The sequence below is a fragment of the Phyllostomus discolor genome, chromosome 4 (assembly GCF_004126475.2).
Source record: "Phyllostomus discolor isolate MPI-MPIP mPhyDis1 chromosome 4, mPhyDis1.pri.v3, whole genome shotgun sequence".
Classification (NCBI taxonomy): Eukaryota; Metazoa; Chordata; class Mammalia; order Chiroptera; family Phyllostomidae; genus Phyllostomus; species Phyllostomus discolor.
This window is the reverse complement of record NC_040906.2, coordinates 151,183,717-151,204,406: the sequence shown is the minus strand read 5'-3', so window position 1 is coordinate 151,204,406 and position 20,690 is coordinate 151,183,717. Positions and strand designations below refer to the sequence as shown.

Sequence of the window (20,690 nt, the reverse complement as noted above, 5' to 3'; positions counted from 1 at the left end):
ATTTGACATTCTAACATAGTTAGGGTTTTGCCATTTGAATTTTATTGATTCATATTTTTCCAATTGAATTTCTCCATGTTTCCTAAGAACCACCCATACATCCCATTCCTGAGCTCTGAACCTAATGTGGAGACCTCCATTCAGTTCTTTTCATTTTTGGCACAAAAATCTTGTATTTGTTCTTGTTCACAAAACTGTTGGTAAACGATAGCTGTGTAGATCCACTTTATGTAGTTTATACCATGACTTTTACACTCATTTAGAGATTCATTCAGTATTTGAGCTGGGAAAGTTATTTACTTACCTGTGTATGTAAAGAGCTATCTTTCCTTATCTTTTAAAATCTCAGAGTGTAAAAATGAGATATCTGTATATTGGCCAGGTTTTTTTGTAAGCTATTATTTATAGAGAAGGTCAATATGGTGCACATAATGGATACTGTTTAATTTTAGAAATTTTAATTGGTTTTTAAAAATTCAGTCGATACTTATTTTGTTTACTGAAAGATTATTGAGAATTTATATACATCAAATCTTACATGTACATGGTATAGTAATAGGATGCATATACATCAATCCATCACTCAAGTTAAGAAATAGAATGTAACCAATATTGTTTGAGCTTCCTCCTCTTGAAGATAGCACTGTCTTTTCTGCCTAGTATTCCTTTGCTTTTTGTTATAGTCACACACCACATATAACACATGTATGCATTTTCTTCTCCATATAGCTCAACCTGGCCTCTCAGTCTGTATTGGAAGGACTCAATGCTTGTTTTGACCACCGAGGAGAAATCTATATTCCTGAATTAGGGATGAGCTTTCAAGTACAGCATGAAAAGACGAAGATTTTTGGATGTCAAAATCCCTTTAGACAAGGAGGCGGGAGGAAGGGCTTGCCAAGGTCTTTTCTTAACAGATTCACTCAGGTGAGATTTCCTGTTACCATAGACACCACAGGTAGCATGTAGGGTGTGATACGACTGTTGGTGTGTAGCTATTAGGAGGTTCTCTGTGAGAATGAGACAGAGTCAGTTTAATGATCTGGTTTTCAATTCCATGTCTTTATATGATGAATATTAATGCATCTGGTTCCCATCATCACATCTCTCCTGATGTGAATCCCTTTGTCTTCTGCCCCAGAGGACCTGGAGTATTATTATCATTTAGGGGAGAGTAAGGTCACCACCCTCTGTAGGATTCTATTGCTATGCTCAGGATTAAGGCCAACATGTGACCTTTTCAAGTGTCTATTAAGACATCAAAAGAATTTTATAATGAAAACTGCATTTTAATTAAAAACAAGTAAGAGAGAACAGAAAACTACCATGAAGAATTAAAAATCTATATTCTCCATTCCGAAGTCAACCATAATTCAAATTTGGTATATTATTGCCTTTATTCACATTTGCAGAGATGGTAGGATGTCTGTGTGTGTGTATGTTCCATGGTTCTAACATCTGTTTTTTACAGTTTGGCTAACCTAGAGGTTTGGAAGTGGCTTTAGATGTTGGCTTTGTTTAATGTCCCTGCCCCTTGATAGTTAAGAATTTGCTAAGTATCTTCTAACAATAGTTTATTGTAAAACATTTCAAACATATTGAAAAGTTGAACAGATTTATAGTGAATGCTCATATGCCTACCATCCAGAATTTTTGTAGGATATTTTAAAAAATAAATATACTAAAAAAAAAGACATTGCATGTATCTTCTTCTCTTTATTAGAGTTGAGCTAACAGTTGCTTTATATTTCAAAAACTATTTGATTCTGTATCCTAAAAATGCAAGAAAAGATATCTCTAGAACTGAAAATTTATACACATATATGTATAACTAAGCTATTATTTCGATGATAAATAAAATTTTACATCACCAGTGATACTAATTTCTGGTGTTTAGTAAAGAGAGACTTGCATCTCCATGTTACTTTTGGATTTTATAGGTCTTTGTGGATCCCCTTACAGTAATTGACATGGAGTTCATTGCCAGTACTCTCTTTCCAGCCATTGACAAAAATATTGTTAAGAAAATGGTAGCTTTCAACAACCAGGTAAGTACATATTTGTATTAACTGTTCTTTATTTTCCTGCCTATAATTGAGCTATCATTTTCTGAGCATGGGACACTTACCAAATTACTAGTCTAAGATAAATCACATAGAATTCTACAAGTTTACAGTGGAAGGGAAGCTACTCGTTTGAGGGTTACAGTAATTCAGTTCTGTCGTATGTTTCAGTGTTAATGTTTACAGGGTATTTCTGACATTTACAAGTCTGGATTAGAAAAGGGGAGACATCTGAATCAAGCCTGTTAATTTCTGTTCAGATTATGTATGCATTTGTAATACATTAATGGTACTTAATGCAGTGCCCAGTAGTGAGACCTGTTTTCCAATAAAGGCATTTTCTTTCTAGATTGACCATGAAGTGACTGTTGAGAAGAAATGGGGGCAAAAAGGAGGACCATGGGAATTCAACCTCCGGGACCTTTTCCGTTGGTGTCAGTTGATGCTGGTTGACCAGTCCCCTGGCTGTTACGATCCTGGTCAGCATGTGTTTTTGGTCTATGGTGAAAGAATGAGAACCAGGGAAGACAAAGAAAAGGTTTGTTTCATACTTGCACACTCGCTCTTTGTTTCTTTCCATCTGAAAGTTCATTTCTTCCTAAGGGAGAGAAGGGGCATACTCACAAAAAATACGAATCTTGGTAAAGCTGCTTGGAAATTTAGAAATTAAGGGAAGAGACTATACTTCTACCTATTTCAGGGTCTCCCAGTATAAAATAGTTTGCTTTGGAGTACACACTTTGTTTATCCATTTGAACCCTCATGATCGTAAATTTACCTAAAACAGCATCACCTCCTGTAATAAAGAAATAGGTTTCCAACGTCTTTCCACAAACAAAGGGAAGAATGAGAAGAAGCAGGAGGAGGTGGGTGATACCCAGTAGGAGAGGAGGGTTTTCTGTTTATAAGTATTTTATCTAGAAAGTACAAATAGATATAAAGAGAAGATAATCTAAGTGGAAGTAAAAATTTATCCCTTCATAAGTAGAAAATAATATTTGAATTCCCAATGTAATAAACTGTATCGATGCGTGCACTTTACTTTGTGGTATTTAAAGACTGGCCTCACTGAACACCTGCGACAGCTGCAGGTGGGAAGTGCCATCGTGGCCTCTTACAGATGAGGATCCAAGGCTCGGAGTCGTGGAGTCTCACAGGTAGCAAGTGGTAGAACCAGCTCTCAGCACAGATCCATGCATTAGAAGCAGTAACCTCCTCCTTGAAATGTGAGGCTGTGACCATCCCATAGTACACATGGCTTTCATACACCTTTTTTTATGGCAAGTGCCCAGAGTCCTTTTATGTGGTATTCAGAATCTAGTCAGATGTTAACAACTCATTTATTACGTGTAGTGGCTTTCAGTTGTATTAGGACAGAATGTTCAGCTACTATTCCTTTAATAACTTTATTGTTACACAACTCATGTATCATTAGCTAGCATTTTAAATTTTTCATTCTCTTAGTAGGTACTGTGCATTATGGCCAGACACTGGCCAGTTGTTGGGTAACTGATGTTGGTCAGATGGTGTGACACTATAGGCTGTGGAAGGTTTCCATCACTCTTCTTTTTTTTTTTTTTAGGATTTTATTTATTTATTTTTAGAGAGGGAAGGGAGGGAGAAAGAGAGAGAGAGAAACATCAATGTGCAGTTGCTGGGGGCTGTGGCCTGCGACCCAGGCATGTGCCCTGACTGAGAATCGAACCTGCGACGCTTTGGTTCACAGCCTGCGCTCAATCCACTGAGCTACGCCAGCCAGGTCCATCACTCTTCCAATTGAGAATTGTTATAATTGGCTAGATAGGTTTTTCTGAAAAAGAAAAAAATGTTAAGTGACAATAATAGGAGGAGAAAGGCTATAAAAGCTGGAAGGGTTCAGGTAAATTGAATATGATTTTAAAAAACTAAGTAAAACAGCCATTATAGATTGTGAAAGTATTTATGATTTTAACTGTGGTAGATTATTGGGAGAGGAGATTATACACTTCAGAGTGGATTGTATATAAAGCTAGTAGTCGCCTGAACCCAGAGGTAGGTGACAAGAGCACTTTCTCCTGTGCTGCCTTTTGACCCATAGTAAATGTTTGACATTGGTTATAATTTTATCTTCTTTTCCCCCTTTAATGTTTTCCAAACTCTACTCATGTATGTATCTTAAGGTATAATTAACATGTAATAATTACATTAATTTCAGGTGTTCAACACAGCGGTTTGATATTTGTGTACATTGCAAAATGATCACCACAGTGAGTCTAGTTAACATCTGTCATATAGTACAAATTTTTTTTTTTTTTTGATGAGAACTTTTAGGATGTACTCTTGGCAACTTTCAAATAGGCATACAGTATTATTAACAGTAGTCACCATTCTGTATATTATTTCCCCTTTACTTATAATACCATTATTTTTATTTTCTGACTTAGTCTAGTGGCCAATTCTTTATATATGTGTTTGCCACTTTGTTAGAAACGAGTAACTTGGTGAAAATATTTTGCGTGGCTGAAATTTTCCTACTGCTATGGCCTATATTGTTCTTTATTACCCCTGCCCCCTTTTCCCACCCTTACCCCAACTCCTTTTAGATTTTTAAAAGAAATCCAAAAAAGAAATAATGCTAATAGGAAGTTTTCTAACAGTATTCCTACTGAGAAAGGGATAACTGGAAAAAACCAGTTAGAGAAATAACTTTGGTTTTCATTTTACATAAGTGTATAGACGGATAACAGTGCTTTTGGAGTCAGACTGTTTTAGATTTAAAATCAGTTATGTGCAGATCATATAATTCGTGAATCCTGTTATCCATATCTATAAAACAGAAATAATGCCTATTTTGCAAGGACATGAGGATCAGAAATAACCTCTATTAAAGCACCCACTATAGTGTCTGGCACATAGTAGGTAATCAAGAAGTAGTCATTGTTCTTCATAATAGTCATATTGCTGTTCTCTTCCATCTTCTCTTAGGTTGTATTTTGAATGATGAAAGCAAACTTTTTTCTTCTTTTAATCCTCACCTGAAGATATGTTTATTGATTTTTTTAATTTTTTTTTATTTTTGAAGAGAGGAGGGAGACAGAGAAACATCAGTCCATTGCCTCTCATATGTACCCTGACTGGGAATCAAACCTACAATCTTTTGGTTCATGGGATGATGCTCCAAACCCAGCCAGGGCATAAATTTCTCTTTTCATCTCTAGATTTGCTTTATTATCCCATGGCTTTGTTTTAATTTATGGTCCGTTCTCACTGGAATCTCAGATAGTTTGAGATTATGTTACTGCGTTTTTCTTGAGCTCCAATTTGCTTTCATTTTGAAGAATTAAATGTAATCTACCCTCATAAGAGAACATTCCAAAGGTTAAGGATATCATGACTAGTTTTCACACAATATTGTGATTTAAATTGCTGTGTGCAATTTAAGAAGTGTGCATTCTAGAAGGATTGACGCAATTTGGTGGAGTGATTTGTGTGTCAATGAATACCATCTTCTTTTAGGTCATTGCTGTATTTAAGGATGTGTTTAGTTCACATTTGAACCCGTACATGGGAACCAGACTATTTCATATCACTCCCTATGATGTTCAGGTGAGAAAAACTGGATAATCCTCTCTTCTTTTACAGTTTTCTGATTTCTTCTGCTCATACTACCAGGTACACTTGTGAAGTCTCATTGGCTTATCTTTTCAGCTGGGCTACTCAGTCCTTTCCCGTGGTGGCTATGCTACTCCCCTGTCCCGCCATCCTTTGTCAATTCTGCACCAGTCATTGCAGTCCCTGGAGTCAGTTATGAAGTGTGTGCAGATGAGCTGGATGGTCATCCTCGTGGGTCCAGCCTCTGTGGGCAAGACTAGTCTGGTCCAACTCCTGGCACAACTTACTGGTCACACGTTAAAGATCATGGCTATGAACAGTGCAATGGATACTACAGAGCTTCTGGGTGGATTTGAGCAGGTAAGTGGTCTGATCGACAGTCTTCTGTGTTGGTAGTAACTATAAGAAGCAGTATTCTTTGACTCTGGCAAATAGCTATTACGAACTGACATGCTGTGCATATTTCAGGTTGACCTTATACGGCCTTGGAGACAGCTGGTAGAGAAGGTGGAAAGCACAGTAAGGGCACTGATAAGAGACAGCCTCCTTATCAGTGCTGATGATGCAGAAGTAGTCCTGCGGGCCTGGAGTCATTTTCTTCTGACATATAAGCCCAAGTGTCTTGGAGAAGATGGTAAAGGAGTCACAACGGAGATTGTCAACAAGCTGGAAGCAGTATTATTACTTATGCAGCGACTCAACAATAAAATCAACTCATACTCCAAGGCAGGTGTGTGTGTATTTGGTTGTGTGTATCAGGTACTTATCATTGTTCACATGACGTTTATTTACGGATAATATATTTGTAAATGCAATGTCTGTAATTTTTTAAAATAATGATTAATGCTCAACATTTGAAAATCTATGTCTTAGAAAGTAAACTGATGCGTTATAAAGTATCCACAGTTGGTAATCCTAAACAAAGCAAACAAGGAAGAAAGTCGTTTCTGAGCAGATGGTTTATTTAGTGTATAACCAGCTGTAGTGATGAATCACTTGCATGTAAAGTTGGTCTTACTGTTTATTGGCCTTTTAAAAAGTTTTAATAATTTCTCAGGAAATTGAGCATTTTAAACTGAAGAATAGATCCCTAAATTGATAGTTAAGATTTATTTAGTAAGTTTATATAGAAAGTGGAAGAAATTCTTCAGTTAACATGGAAACATAACTTCTCTGATTTTGTGGATCAGCTTTCCTTGGGTATCACAGCTCTGTGCTGTCTCTTGTCCAATGTGTGAAAACAGTTTCATATGTATTATTGTTTATGCTGTTAGAGTTGTCCTATTTTTTCCCCTTCCACCCAACCCCCCCAGCCCATCCTTCACTTCCATAATCAATCCCTGCACCATTGTCTGTGTACATGGGTGTTTCACATATTTTGCCTAGTTTTCTAATTGTTCCCAATGGGAGGGTAAGTCTAAATCTTATTTCCTCATGGCTAGAAGCAGGAATTTAATGTATATTACCTGCTGATGTGGTGATACAACAATTTCCAACAAGAAAGAGCAATTGAAAGATTGCTAGGGGTGGGCTGTATACACTCTAAAGAAATACCAGTTGTTGTTGTAATTATATGGGCGTTATAAAGGAAGCCTGGTTTAATGACATTGATTGTATCATGCCAACTAACAGCACATTCATTTGGTATAAATGCAGTAATATGTGGGAGACTTTATTCCCCTTCTGATTTTTGAAAAATTATAGCACATAAAGATTATTGATCTTCTCCATCACCCTCAAATTACCTCTAGTAATTCAGCAAACGATTAAAAAGTATTTTCTGTCTTCCAACCTAATTTTTTTACCTATCTTGTTTAAACCAAACTAAAAATTTTATCCAATTGGCTCTATCATGAAGCTTTAAAAAATTGAGCCAGAAGTTTCTGACTTTCTTTTGATAAACTTTTAGTATTTTTTTATTGTTGTTTTTATTGTCCTGGTTTGAAATTAAGAGCTGTGCTTGTGACATTTCAGAGTTCACCAAACTTGTGGAAGAGTTCCGAAGCTTTGGGGCGAAGCTCAGGCAGTCATCCAGTGGCAGCAGCCATGGCACATTTGAATGGGTTGACAGCATGTTGGTTCGGGCCCTGACGTCTGGAGATTGGCTTTTGATGGATAATGTTAATTTTTGCAAGTAAGAACCTTCTGCCCAATCACAAGTGAGCCTGACAGAAATTTGGGATCTGCTTTATCAGAGTAGAAACTCAGGTAGTAGGTCTGGTGTTTTTAACCCACTGTTTCTTCACCAGAAATGCATCCTCGGCCATATTCTGTAGACTTCTTCCTGTGGTAAACAGTGGTAGTTGGTCATTAGATAGCTGCAGGATTTTAGTGAGCTGAGCTGAAGGCTAACAAAATTGGATTGCATCTCTAGCCATCTTTGAGACTGTTTTATTTAACATCAGAATGACCCAGTACTGGTTATTCTTGAATGCAGATTTTTGAAGTGGAAGATCTGACACAGGACCCATATTAAGTAAATGTGCATCAGGGTATATCACTTTTGATTCTAAAGAAAGGCAAAGGGCAAGCATAAAACTATTGTAGTTACATAGCCTAATAGAAGCTACTGCAGTCCATATGATATGTTTCTCTACCTGGAGCATTTTCAAGAGTGTTTTGAGTTGAAATCCAATTACCTTTAAATGGATTTTATAATGTTGGGAAGTAGGGGAGGGGGAAGGGGAAAGAAAGACAATTCAGGGAACTTGCCATCATTTTTCTTATTTTATTTATTCAACAACTATTTTGTGGTTTTACTATGTATGGATCTCTGGATGCTGTACCTTGGGTGCAAAAACGGGAGTTGATGGGGAAGGAGATCACAGTTCTAGGGGAGTGGTCTATGCTGAAAGAAGACGTGGGTTGGGGCAGTGGGAGGCCTGTGCGAGGACAGTAGGGTCAAGGCGGCATGTTAGCCTGTCCACCATTTGAACTGTCTGTGCAGCCCCTCAGTGCTGGATCGTTTGAATGCTTTGCTTGAACCTGGAGGTGTCCTCACGGTTAGTGAGAGAGGAATGATAGATGGATCCACTCCCACCATAACACCACATCCTAATTTCAGGTATTTATGCCTCTTATGTCTCTGCCTAAGAATCTGACAGCCTTCCTAGTAGTGGAGGACATTCAGCAGGACCTATTTAGGTATTGTAGACACACCCAGTCATAACTATGTTCACTCATTCATTGGTTCAGTTAACATTATTTGTGGAGGTTCTGCTGTTTGCCAAGGTCTAGGGACCTTGGTTCCTACCATGGATTGGTAGTGAAAGGTAAAAGCAGGGAGACTGTTAAAAGCCTTTTGCAGTAGTTCAAGGAAGAGATAATGATAGCTTATACTAGAAGGGTCAGATGAATGGGACTTGCCAGTGTACTTGTGGGTTGATAAAAAGGAAGCAAAGATGACATCTAAATTTTTGACTTGGATGACAGGGTATATGGGGGTGCTGTTCATTGAGAAAGGAAAGACTGGCAAAAGGTCAGGTTTTGGTGTGGGGAGGGTCATCAGGGAATCGCTGTTGAATTTTGGAGATGTCAGATAGCTAGATGGAGGTGTTCCTGGACAGTGAATATGTGAAGCTAATTATTTCAGAACTTAGTGCTTCCTTTTCTGCTATCTGCAGGTAAGTTAAATGATGAATTATCACAACCTGATTTGGGGGGAATATCTGGAAGTAAGAATTTTAGAGTTCTCAGCACTAAAGGTGCACTGGATATACAAATTCCTAAGGAAAGTAGGTTTAGAGAACTGGTTTGCTGTATGATGCATTTTGGAGCTGGAAAACAACACAGCTGACAGTAGCAGACTCTTAATTAGTGGTGTCTCCCTTGATAAGCTCCCTGAAGATGAGCCAAATAAGATTTTGCCTCACCAGTTTTTACTGAGCTGTACCATTGGTCGCACTGGGATTCTAATTTTTTTTCCTTTGAATTGCTATATTACTAGACTTTTTCTCTCAATGGATCCTGTTCATGGTGAAATATCCCGAGCTATGAGGAATCGTGGACTTGAAATATATATTTCAGGAGAAGGGGATGGGAGCATGCTGGACGACCTGGATCTGAAAGTTCTGCTGCACAGCCTTGGGTTGGTGGGGGACAGTGTGTGTGACATCCTCTTGGCTCTACACAGAGATACCCAAAGTGCTGTTGTAGGTACGGTGCTTGACTTCTAGGCCTCCGCAGAATTTTATTCCTGTTGTTCCATTTGACTGTTAGTCCAGGAGGTCACATTTAGTGTACATAGAAATAGAAATTACCACAAAAATGTAGACATTCTGGTACTCCTTTTCCCCTAACAGCAGGTGTGGGTGAAGCACAGGATTTAGTTTAAAGAAGCTTCTCAGGCCATTCTGACATGTGTGTTCAGAGGCCCACACTTGGAGGAACACCACTTTAGGCACTGATGTTGGTGAAGGTGTTCTTCCGATCTTCAGGATCGTCACTGAGTCCTTGAAAGTGAAATAAAGAGGGAACTTGGAATTGCTTAAAACATACAGATGTTACTTCTTCCAAGTGTCCCATGTACAAAAAAAGCAATGTAATAGTAGTAAAAATAAATGGACTTTTATTTATTGAATAACTACTGTGTGTTAGGTACAGTGTTGGCTGCTTATTTAGTACTTACATTAGTTCTGCAATGCATGTGTTTCCATTTTACAGTTAAGGTTAAGAGAAGTTGAGTAACTCATCAAAGCCAAATAGTTAATAATGACATCTAGAATTTGAAAGTAGGTCTGTTAGATTTCAAAGCCACGGTCCTTTTTGAGGTCATTTTGCCACCTTCAGTGTGTGTCAATAAGGATATATCTGACCAGCTTTGTCACACTTGTAAATGAGTCATCTGGTCGCTTCCCCATAAGATACTGTTAGAGAGGTGGCATAAGAAGGAAGGAATATGAATGTTCCCACAAGTCCAAGAGTTCCTAGAGTCCACTTAGAAGGCTTTCTAAAATAAGTATCTGGGTGGAACAGAGTTTGATGTGAAGGTGGAACTTACCCATTTTCATTGGAGATTTTGCAGAATCTATTGCTCATAGATGGCAATGTTTCTTCTTTATAGGTTCTCCAACATCATCTGTTTCAACTCTAATTCAGACGGCCTTACTCATTGTGCAGTACCTGCAGCGAGGGCTGAGGTTAGACAGAGCCTTTTCTGAAGCATGCTGGGAAGCATATGTCCACTCCCAGCACTCAGCAGCAAACCAGAAGGTACCACAAAGTGTTTCAGACAGCCTTCTAAGTTGTAACACTACATTGTTTAGTACAAAGAAATTCTTTTTTGTTGATAACTTTAATGACCTAAGAGAGTGGACCACAGTAGTTACTGTCTAACAGAGATCTGATATCAAGGTACTTTTTTGAAAAGTAGGTTAAATGTAAATATTACATTCTTGAAATTTATCATCATAAAAAGTAAAAGTTACTTTGTAATGCACACTTTTTGGCAATAGCACATAATACACCATGTGTTTTTACCTCCTACCAGGTTGTGCAGGCTTTACTGGAGAAACATGTTTCTTCTCTGCGAGCACATGAAACCTGGGGTAGCTCCATTCTTGCCTTGGGACTGTGGCCAGATTCTCTGCCCTCAGCTCTCTTTGCTACGGAAGATTCTCACCTCTCTACAGTACGAAGTGATGGACAGATCTTAGCGTATTGCCTCAACAGGATGAGCATGGAGACGAGCAGCTGGGCACGGTTAGCAGAGCATTGAGCCTGTGTGTCTCTCCACTGTCTTCACTGTGTTGTTGCTTTTGATGGTGATGGGTGTCACCCAGCATGCCAGGCCAGAATGTTATGTGCCCTTTTATGACCCAGCTGTCATAGCTTCGTTTGATGCTACTCCCTACATGTTATTCATTCAGTATATGTTTTAATTGTCCTCATCATAGGAGACTCTCCTTTTCCCCAATATCTCTTTGAGTCATTATTTGTAAAGTTATTTTCCTGGTTCTTTGAATTGTGAAATGAAAGTTCATCCTGATACTGACTTTGCCTATTCCATTGCATTTCAGGATTCAGCCTCTTACCTTGCCAGACTTAGAGAAAATTATGCAGTCCTCTAGCCCTGAGAGCTTGCAGTTCAGTTCAGCTGAAATGGATTCTTTTTGGATTGATGGACCAGATATTCTGGCCATGGCTGTTAAATTGCTTATAGAAAGAGCAAGCAATCAAGATTGGATGCTCAGAGTTAAGTGGCTTTATCATCTAGCCAAGAATATACCACAGGGGCTTGGTGAGTAGAAAGGCTTAAGTTGTGTAATGAGTGAATTTATGTACACTTACTCTGTTTAGTTCTTCAGCAGCTATATTATTCTGTGACTACACTGCTAGTATTACATATGGGAGATATCACAGCCAGAAATTTGTGACCTAGCATTACTGTCTGTGTAGGTGTTAAAAAAAAATTAAGGAATGTGCCCTGGCTGGTGTGGCTTAGTGAATTGAGTGCCAGCCTGCAATCCAAAAGGTCACCGGTTGGATTCCCAGTCAGTGCACATGCCTGGGTTGTGGGTCAGGTCCCTAGTAGGAGCTGTGAGAGAGATAATCACACATTGATGCTTCTCTCCCTCTCTTTTTCCTCCCTCCCCCATCTCTAAAAATAATTAAGGAAAATCTTTATTTAAAAACACTAAAAAAATTAAGGAACATACCTGCCCTTAGATATGTCCTAAAAGAAACTTTTTTACCCATGCAGTGCTTGGCATTTTACAGTGTGTCCATCTTTCTATTAGATCCAAAAGGAAAATGAACTGTGCTATGTTACTTTCTGTTTGTTTGGACATCCTGCTGCACAACCATTCTGTCTGGGAAAGTTACTGCTTTTGGTGATTTCATTTCCCCCCAAAGTGCCTAAGAGATTTACTGATCCCAGGTGCTCTAAGTTGTCATGCTCAATTTCTTGGCCCTTTTTTCATTCTAAAAGAGGAAAAAAGCAACAGTAACAACATCACATGGGTTGTGAAATACAGGACATGGAATTTGTTGGTAGAACTTGTTGCCTAAAGTAATTGAGTGTACATGAGCCTTTTTGATCCATGAGAACTCATAGATGAGCTGTTGAATGTTTATATTATTGTGGTACGTGTGATCTGCCCAAAAATGTGTAAAGAGTATTTGTATAATTACTGTTATCTATGTTGCTCCATATGGTAGCTACTAGCCACAGGTCACTATAAAAGGTAAATAAATATGAACTAATTGAATGAAAATTGAATGAAATCTAAAATCCAGTCTCTTAGTTGTGCTGGCCACATTTCATCTGCTAACAGGTGACCAGTGGCTACTCTTGAAAGATCGGCTTATAGAACGTTTTCGTCATTGCACTTTTATTGGACAGCTTGCTTTAGATACTAACATTTGCGTGTCCCTCTCCCACAGAGTCAGTTCAGATTCATTTGGAAGCCAATGCTGCATCTCTTAGGAAATTTTACTCAACTTCTCTCTCAGCTGGGATTAGTAATGTCATCAAAATATTACAACCAAATATAACAGGTACTGTACTTGATTTGATTTCTAGCTCTCAGCTCCACTGACCCATCTTACCGAGCCACCTACCTCTGTCCCTCTGATCTCACAACCTCTAGGAGGGTCAGAAGCTGATCACTGCTGCTTTAGAGAAGTGCTAGGTTTAAGCCAAAGGACCTCAGGGAGGTGTTAGCAGCAATAGGTGTTTACATCTTATTGTAAAGATGTGGCTTTTAAGTGTATTGAAAGCAAATAACGAGATGTATTCATTTATTTTCTGCCATGTAAATTAGTTGTCTTGTGGTTAATGGCAAATGATTGGGTATTGATTTTTTTCTGACCAATAGTGGGATCTCAGCAAGTGAATGAATGCATTGGTTAGAATGTTTATGTTCCAGTAATGATTACTTTTATATCCTACAGTGGAATGGATTTTCAGGACTGGTAGAAATTTTGTATTTAGAAGGGAAATAGTATAACAGCTGTTGAACTTTACTTTTCCAGTACCATGGGCTGAAACCAGCATTTCTCTGTGCTACCTCTTCCCCATCAGGACTGAATGTGGTCAAATGAAAACAGTGAAGATCGTCAACAGAAATTTGCCCGGCAAGGAATTTAACTCCAAAATTCTTTGTTTTTTAAACCAGATGAATTTGTGATCCCTTTGGACCCTCGATGGAATATGCAGGCTTTGGACATCATTAGAAGTTCGATGGACTTTGACCCACAAATGGACCAGTCTGAGCAGCTCTTTACCCTCTTAGAGTCTATTGCAAATAAGTAGGTGAAGCCTGCTGTTCTGGGCATTATTTGCCTCATTGTACACTCTGGCTTCACAGAGCATACCTTTTTTAAGTCTCTGTCAAATAGCACTTAGGTGTGTTTAATCTTGTGAACCTAAGGAGTGCTTGGGGGGGGGGTGGACATGATTGCCTCTATTACCACTACTCCTGTGTGTTCTGTGCTCAGTGAAGTATTCTGACTGTGATGTCAAAATTCCTATCATTTTTGCAAGTTCTTACTAATTGAGTAGGATGCTTTAAAAGATAAGCCAGTTTAGCATTAATAGTGGGATTTATTTTATGGTTAACTCTTATAATTAGATAATCATTTCTCCTGTTTCCTGGTTGATTCCCTGCAGCTCCTTCCATTTGCACCTACCAATTCCCTCACATGTCCTTTCCTTAGCCCTTGTTCTGTCATTTCACATTCTCGAAGACTAGAGGCATATGTAGTACCTGCACGCTTACATTCACACTCACATTTAAATTTACCTAACTGTTACATAAGCTGGTGTTTCTTTTTTCAGTTTTGATTGATTGATTCTTAGAGAGAAGGGAGAGAGAGAAACATTGATTTATTGTCCCACTTATTGATGCATTCATTGATTGATTCTTGTATGTGCCCTAAGGCTTAAACCTGCAACCATGGCATATTGGGACAAAGCTCTAACCAACTGAGCTACACAGCCAGGGCTTGGCCAGCAGTTTTTTAAATTGGCCATCACTTTAATAAATTCTTTAAAATAATTTTGTAATTGCAGTATAATGTGCATTACAGAAAAGTGCATGTAATTAATATACATGGTTTTGATGTATATTTTCCCAAAGTAAACACATTCATGCATGTGATATGTACTAGCACCTCAGAGACCCCCTTGTTTCCTCTTCCAGTAACTCATGCCCGACCTTCCCAGGTGACTTCTGACACCACAGATTAACTCTGTGGTGCCTGATTGTAAGGCTTCCCAGCACAGCTCGTCAGATCATGGCAGAGCGACAGAGGCCAGGCTGTCAACCTGGACACCGCTTTCTCCAGCCATCTGTCCTTTCCCCTCCAACTTAGTTGTCATCGTTTTTGCCTCTGTCTCTCCAGTCCAGACTTTGTAGAGGCAGGAGAGGAATGTCAGGTTGAAGAATATTGATGTTTCAAGGATTTTCAGGATTCAGCCAATATGAAAAATATATCTACCAATAATGGTTTGTTACATTATTGAATCTCATTTCAGGACAATCATATATCTTGACCGGGAAAAACGAATTTTTACTGAAGCAAATTTGGTTTCTGTTGGTGGCAAAAAGTTAAGAAATAGTGTCTTGAGAATGTCCTTTGATTTCCATAAAGGTAAGACCGCTGCCTTCTTGTTCTTCAGTTACACATCTGATTGCAAAATATTGCCAAAGTTAAGAAACATATTCAGTATTTGTTGCCATTTTACTGATTCCTTTCAGTTTGCTGGCCTGATTTCAAACATGTGCCCTTATTCAGCACTAATGATGAGCTGCTCTTGGCACGTCCTTGGTTCCTTTACTTTTTACAAGTGTATGCCATGTAGGCCCTGTGTTATGAAAGAGGAAAGGAAGGCACAGGGATGCTCAAGGTCACATCTCTAGCAAGTAACAGCTAGAACTTGAAAACGAGGTCTGTTGGCTCAAGAAGTACAGGCTCCTAAGTATTTGATTATAGGTTCTTCTTTTGTCCCTCCTTTTTTTTTTAATTGAAAAGAGACCCATGCTTGTTGGAAAAAATTCAAGCTATATAGAAACAAAAAATTATCGATCTCAGCTTTTAGAGCTGCTTCTATTAATGGTATATTCATTTGTATCTTCTCATAACCGTGTTCTCTATCTATTCAAACATATATACACTTAGTTTCTGTTTTGCTTTTAAACATGTACATGTTTAAAATTGCACTGTTTAATACATCTATGAACATCTATAGGTATACATGCTTGATCCTGTAAGGTTTAATAATAGTAGGCAAAGAATTAGCTTTCGTTTTGACCTTTCAAAATTGACCTTTGTACTGGGAATATTAAGTTTCATATTACAGTTGATTTTGAAAATGTCCAGAGATTAATTTAAATCTGATGGAATGTTCTTATTTTATTTTCATCAACTCAAAGATCCAGAGAGCTATCACAGCCTGCCCCATGAAATTGTGGTCAATCTTGCAGCTTTTTTTGAACTTTGTGATGCATTAATCCTGCTCTGGGTACAGTCCTCCCAGGGAACGGTATCTGATAACAGTGTCGGTGAGGTAAGGAAAAAGACACATGTTTTTATTGTAAACATTTGTTTTGGTGCAAAGATTCTTAGGGATGAGACTGACTTCAGTGTTATTATCTCAGATACTATTTGAGAAATGGAATTGTTCTTAACAATTTAAAATATATATACATTTTAAAGCTTTATGGGGACATTATTGACATACAACAAATGGAGTGTATTTAAAGTGTACAGTTCTATATGAATACACCTGTGAGACAATCAACCACAGTCAAGATGGTGAACATATATCCATTACCCTCCAACCTTTCCTCATGTCCCTTTGTATTCCCTTCCTCTCCCATCTCCACCCCAGCCAGGTATCCACTGATCTCCTTTCTGTTACTAGAGTGTTTTCTATAAGTGAAATTATTCAGTATATGTTTTCTTTTGTCTGACTTCTTTCACTCAAAATAATTATTTGAAGATGCATACACATTGTTTTGTATATCAAGAGTTCATTTGGATTGCTGAGTAATATTCCGTTAAATGTATGGTACTACAATTTATTCATCTGTGTATGTGTTGCTGGCCATTGGAGTTTTAACAGTTACATTTTAATTTACTTAAGCCTTTCTAGACATCACTGTCATACGGATTTGAGTTTTGAATCCAGATTATACTAGTAAGTCTAGTAAATTAGAATAACAGGTCTTAAACTCTTTGGTTTCAAGACTCTTTATGGTCTTAAAAGTTATTAAAGACCCCAAAGAACTCTTTGGTTACATTTATCAATATTTATTAAGCTAATATATAAATCTGAGAAATATAAAAGATAGTTATTAGTCTGTTTAAAAACACAGTAACAGATCCATTTCATGTTAATATGAATAATATTTTAAATCTTTTTAATTTCTGCCTTTACTGAAGAAAGCTGGATTCTCATGTCTGCTTCGCATTCAGTCTTTTGCAGTATATTTTTTGGGTTGAAGTTTGTGAAGAAAAACTGGCTTCTCTTCATAGTTACGAGGTTGGAAAAGAAAGGAGTATCTTAGTAGCTATTTCATATAATTGTGAATATTTTTCTTTGACACTAAACCACAACTTGACAAGTAGTAGTTTTATAAAGGTTACTTGTAATGTGGAATCGGAAAAAAATGTCACTGAAGCTGTCATGCATTAAAATCCATTGGCCTAGCTTGCACTTTAGATGGATTTGGATGTGTGTTGGTGATTTTGGAAAATATTGTTAACTGAGTTGTCAGGTGTTCTAAATGCTGACAAATTTCATTCTTCAATATAAATAAAGTCACAGTCATAAATTACCATAGACCTCATCAGACAAATCTTTCAGTATTGGGAAGTATTTACGGTCTTGGTTTTTTAAAGTTCTAGGCTTTGCATAAAAGCTTGGATTAACCAGTGGTGGCAAAACTGAATTATTTTCATAACCTGACAGATTCACTTCATTCATTTTGAACACAATGTTTGCTCGATACCATACCCACTCACGTTTGTTTATCATGCTTTTTTTGTGTGTGGGGAGGTATCATCAGTATAAATGTCAATATAGAAAAAAAGACAAATAATTTGATACTATGAAAGTAGCTTTTACTTCATGGAAATTCTAAACAGAATCACTAATCTTGAGACTATTTTGCTGTAAAAATACATTATTGCAAGAGCAATTTTGGAGGCTTACATTTATCTAATTTATCTAATCTAATTAAAAAGCTATATAAATGAAATGGTAGGTGTTATCATAAGGATAGACATATAGACCAATGGGGGGAAAAAAGAGAATTCAAAAATGGACCCTCACATAAATGGTCAATTGATTTGTTGTTACTGTTTTTGTCAGATAAACAGTAACATGCAGGTTCATTTACTGGGGAAAAAGAGTCTACTCAGCAAATGGTGGTGGAGCAGCTAGATCTGTATAATAAAATAAAAAATAAGCCTTTGCCCCCCACCTTATGTTTTATAGAAAAGTTATCTCAAAATGGGTCATAGGCTAAATATAAAATAGCTAACCTATTAACTATCTAAAAGAAAACAAGGGAAAATCTTCATAATAAGGATAGGCATAGATTTTGGAGGATTGTTTATAAAAATTTCATCAAAATCAAAAACTTGTGTTACAAGAGACAACTTTAAGAAAATGAAAACACTGTGAGCAAATATTTAGAAATCATACATAAATTATGTAAACAAACTAATAAGACGAAGAATGAGCAAGACTATTTGAAGAGATGCTTCTCGGAAGATAATATGAATGCTCAGTAAGAACTTGAAAAATTGCAAGATTATTCATTATCAAGGAAATGGAAATTGAAACCATAGTGATGTGCCATCACCCATTAGAATGACCAAAATTACTAGCAAGGAAATGGAACAAACTTGAACTCACCTACTTCTGGTTGGAAGACAAAATAGGCTGGAAGACAAAATAGTGCCTCTGCTTTTTAAGACAAGTTGGTGGTTTCTTACAAAATTACCTTTACACTTAACCATAGAACCCAGTAATTATTTTCTGTAATGGAATAGCTCTGCATTTCCAAGTGCTAGGAGGAAGGAGGATCTTTGCCTTCTCTGTGTGCCTTAATGTCCCTGACAGTGTTCCAGTGGAATGGTAGGCCTTTCATGTGTGTGTTGACTGTTGATTAATAATTGAAGTTTGTGTCTCGCATCTTCTCTGGGGACTGTTTGCGAGCAGTTTTGGTTTACTTTGTTTTAGATCTTGGAGGCTTTGCGGTGGCGGGACCGGTTTTGGACTGTGGCTGACACAGTGAAAGTGGATGTTGCAGGCCTGGCCCTGCTTGCCCTTCACTGGCACTGGGTTTTAAAACATTTGGTCCGTCAGCTCCCTGAACTCCTGATGAACCATGAAGACAAGTAAGACTCATTTAATGAGTAACAGTGTCAATATCTACAGTACTGATGATGTTAGAGAAGATGGTTTAGAATCGAAACTGTTTCCTCTTTGTCTACTTTGGTTTATTCCCTTGGCTTACCAGTGAATGTAAATCAGATGTAAAATGTAAATGATGTCTCTTACTATCCAGCATTTTCCCCTTTCCTTATGGTCCCTTGCTCTTTTTTCTCCTTCTCTAAAGGTACTGCAAAGAGGTTCAGACCATCTCAGAACACATTCAGAATTGTTTGGGGAGCCCGACTGGCGGCTTCACTGGTATAAAGAGGTTGCAGAAGTTCCTGGGACGACCATTTCCTTTTAAGGTACATCTTGGAATTGTAGTAAAGAAAGATTTGACCTCTTCTTCTGAAGTTCTTCTGGAATGCAGGGACTGCCATTCAGTTGGACTCATTCTTGCCTGCAAGGCTGACCTTTTAAATGATCAGTGATATTAACTGATTTGTTAAATGTTATTTTACCTATTCTTGAGACTATTAAAGCTAGGAATAGTTTTAACTTTATTACCGTAAAAATCTCCTGGCATCAAACGGGAATAAGTCCTATGTTTTCCAGAGGCATTATGGAAATAGTTTAAATTTTCTCTCAGACTTGAATATGTTGCTAAAAAGAACCATATTTCTTCTGTATAGTAGGCTCTCCTTGGCTTTATTGTTTCAGGACAAGCTGGTGGTGGAGTGTTTTTCAAAACTGAAAATCCTTAACAAAGCCCTTGCCATCAGGGAGCAGATGGCTGCCCTTGGGGAGAGCGGATGGCTAGAAGACGTCAGTCGGCTCCAAACGGTTGCTTCTGAATGGACGTTAAAGAAAAGTCTCCTACAGGCCTGGGGACTGGTCCTCAGAGCTAATATTCTGGAAGATACCAACACAGGTAATGTGCTCTTGTTACAGAACAAACAAGCGGGGGCCTGGGACGATATACCATTATTGAAAAAAAGCCCCCGGGTCCGTCATGGCTGCCGCCCTAGGAAAGACGTCTCTCAATGCCAGAGATTCGTGAAAAGGAAAGGAAACGTTTATTTAATGCTATACAGACTTAAAGTAGTGACCTAATGTCTTTATCAAAAATTCCAAAGTCCCTTAAAACACCCACAAACAGACACAGTCCTTCCTTCCTTCCCCCTTTGCCCAGTCCAGAGTACCGTATCTCAGGAAAGGAAATAGAAGTCCATGGTTCAGGCAGTCCTCTGGTTATTCCCAGTTAGTACTCCATCTGAACTGGGAGACCTCCCTGGGTTCCCGGCACCCTCAGCTGAGTCGCCAGGATCTCTGCTAAAACCAGGCGGTGGTTTCCCCTTCTAAAGCTGCGGGAGTCTCCACTCTGTCAAGGCTGTGTGGTTCTCTACCCCAGGGCTGCCACATCTGGGCTTAAATCCCCAAATCCCCGCGCCAGTCTTCCTCTGCAGCCCCATTTCCAACTCCTCCCACACTCGGCTTCACATGCCAGAACTCATATCCTTCCAGCTTTACAGGACTGCCGTCCTGAGTCTGGGCAGGTGTGGCCCCAAGTCCTGGAGCCAATCTTCTCTAAGCAGGCGCTGTTAACTCAGGGGACCTGCCCCCGAGTCACATCTTGGTGGGGTAGTTACTTCCATTCCCCTGTCTCAGGGCATGGCCACAGCTATTTAACATATCTAAGCAACCAG

The 20,690-nt window shown here is 38.3% G+C and overlaps 1 protein-coding gene across 6 annotated transcripts in view; it reads left to right on the top strand.

Annotated features, from left to right (window-relative positions):
• MDN1 (midasin AAA ATPase 1) overlaps positions 1-20,690 on the top strand; it is a 142,257-nt gene that overhangs the window by 70,109 nt on the left and 51,458 nt on the right. For all 6 annotated transcript variants that reach the window (XM_036024465.1, XM_036024464.1, XM_036024461.1 and 3 more), the window contains exons 38-56: positions 730-927; positions 1,941-2,048; positions 2,413-2,601; positions 5,559-5,648; positions 5,751-6,014; positions 6,123-6,384; positions 7,629-7,788; positions 8,602-8,718; positions 9,601-9,809; positions 10,717-10,865; positions 11,143-11,354; positions 11,672-11,892; positions 13,038-13,151; positions 13,772-13,904; positions 15,133-15,248; positions 16,031-16,164; positions 18,850-19,007; positions 19,229-19,349; positions 19,705-19,915. In XM_036024465.1, the coding sequence (XP_035880358.1) occupies positions 730-927; positions 1,941-2,048; positions 2,413-2,601; positions 5,559-5,648; positions 5,751-6,014; positions 6,123-6,384; positions 7,629-7,788; positions 8,602-8,718; positions 9,601-9,809; positions 10,717-10,865; positions 11,143-11,354; positions 11,672-11,892; positions 13,038-13,151; positions 13,772-13,904; positions 15,133-15,248; positions 16,031-16,164; positions 18,850-19,007; positions 19,229-19,349; positions 19,705-19,915 (3,166 nt within the window). The remainder of the gene's footprint in view (positions 1-729; positions 928-1,940; positions 2,049-2,412; positions 2,602-5,558; positions 5,649-5,750; positions 6,015-6,122; positions 6,385-7,628; positions 7,789-8,601; positions 8,719-9,600; positions 9,810-10,716; positions 10,866-11,142; positions 11,355-11,671; positions 11,893-13,037; positions 13,152-13,771; positions 13,905-15,132; positions 15,249-16,030; positions 16,165-18,849; positions 19,008-19,228; positions 19,350-19,704; positions 19,916-20,690) is intronic.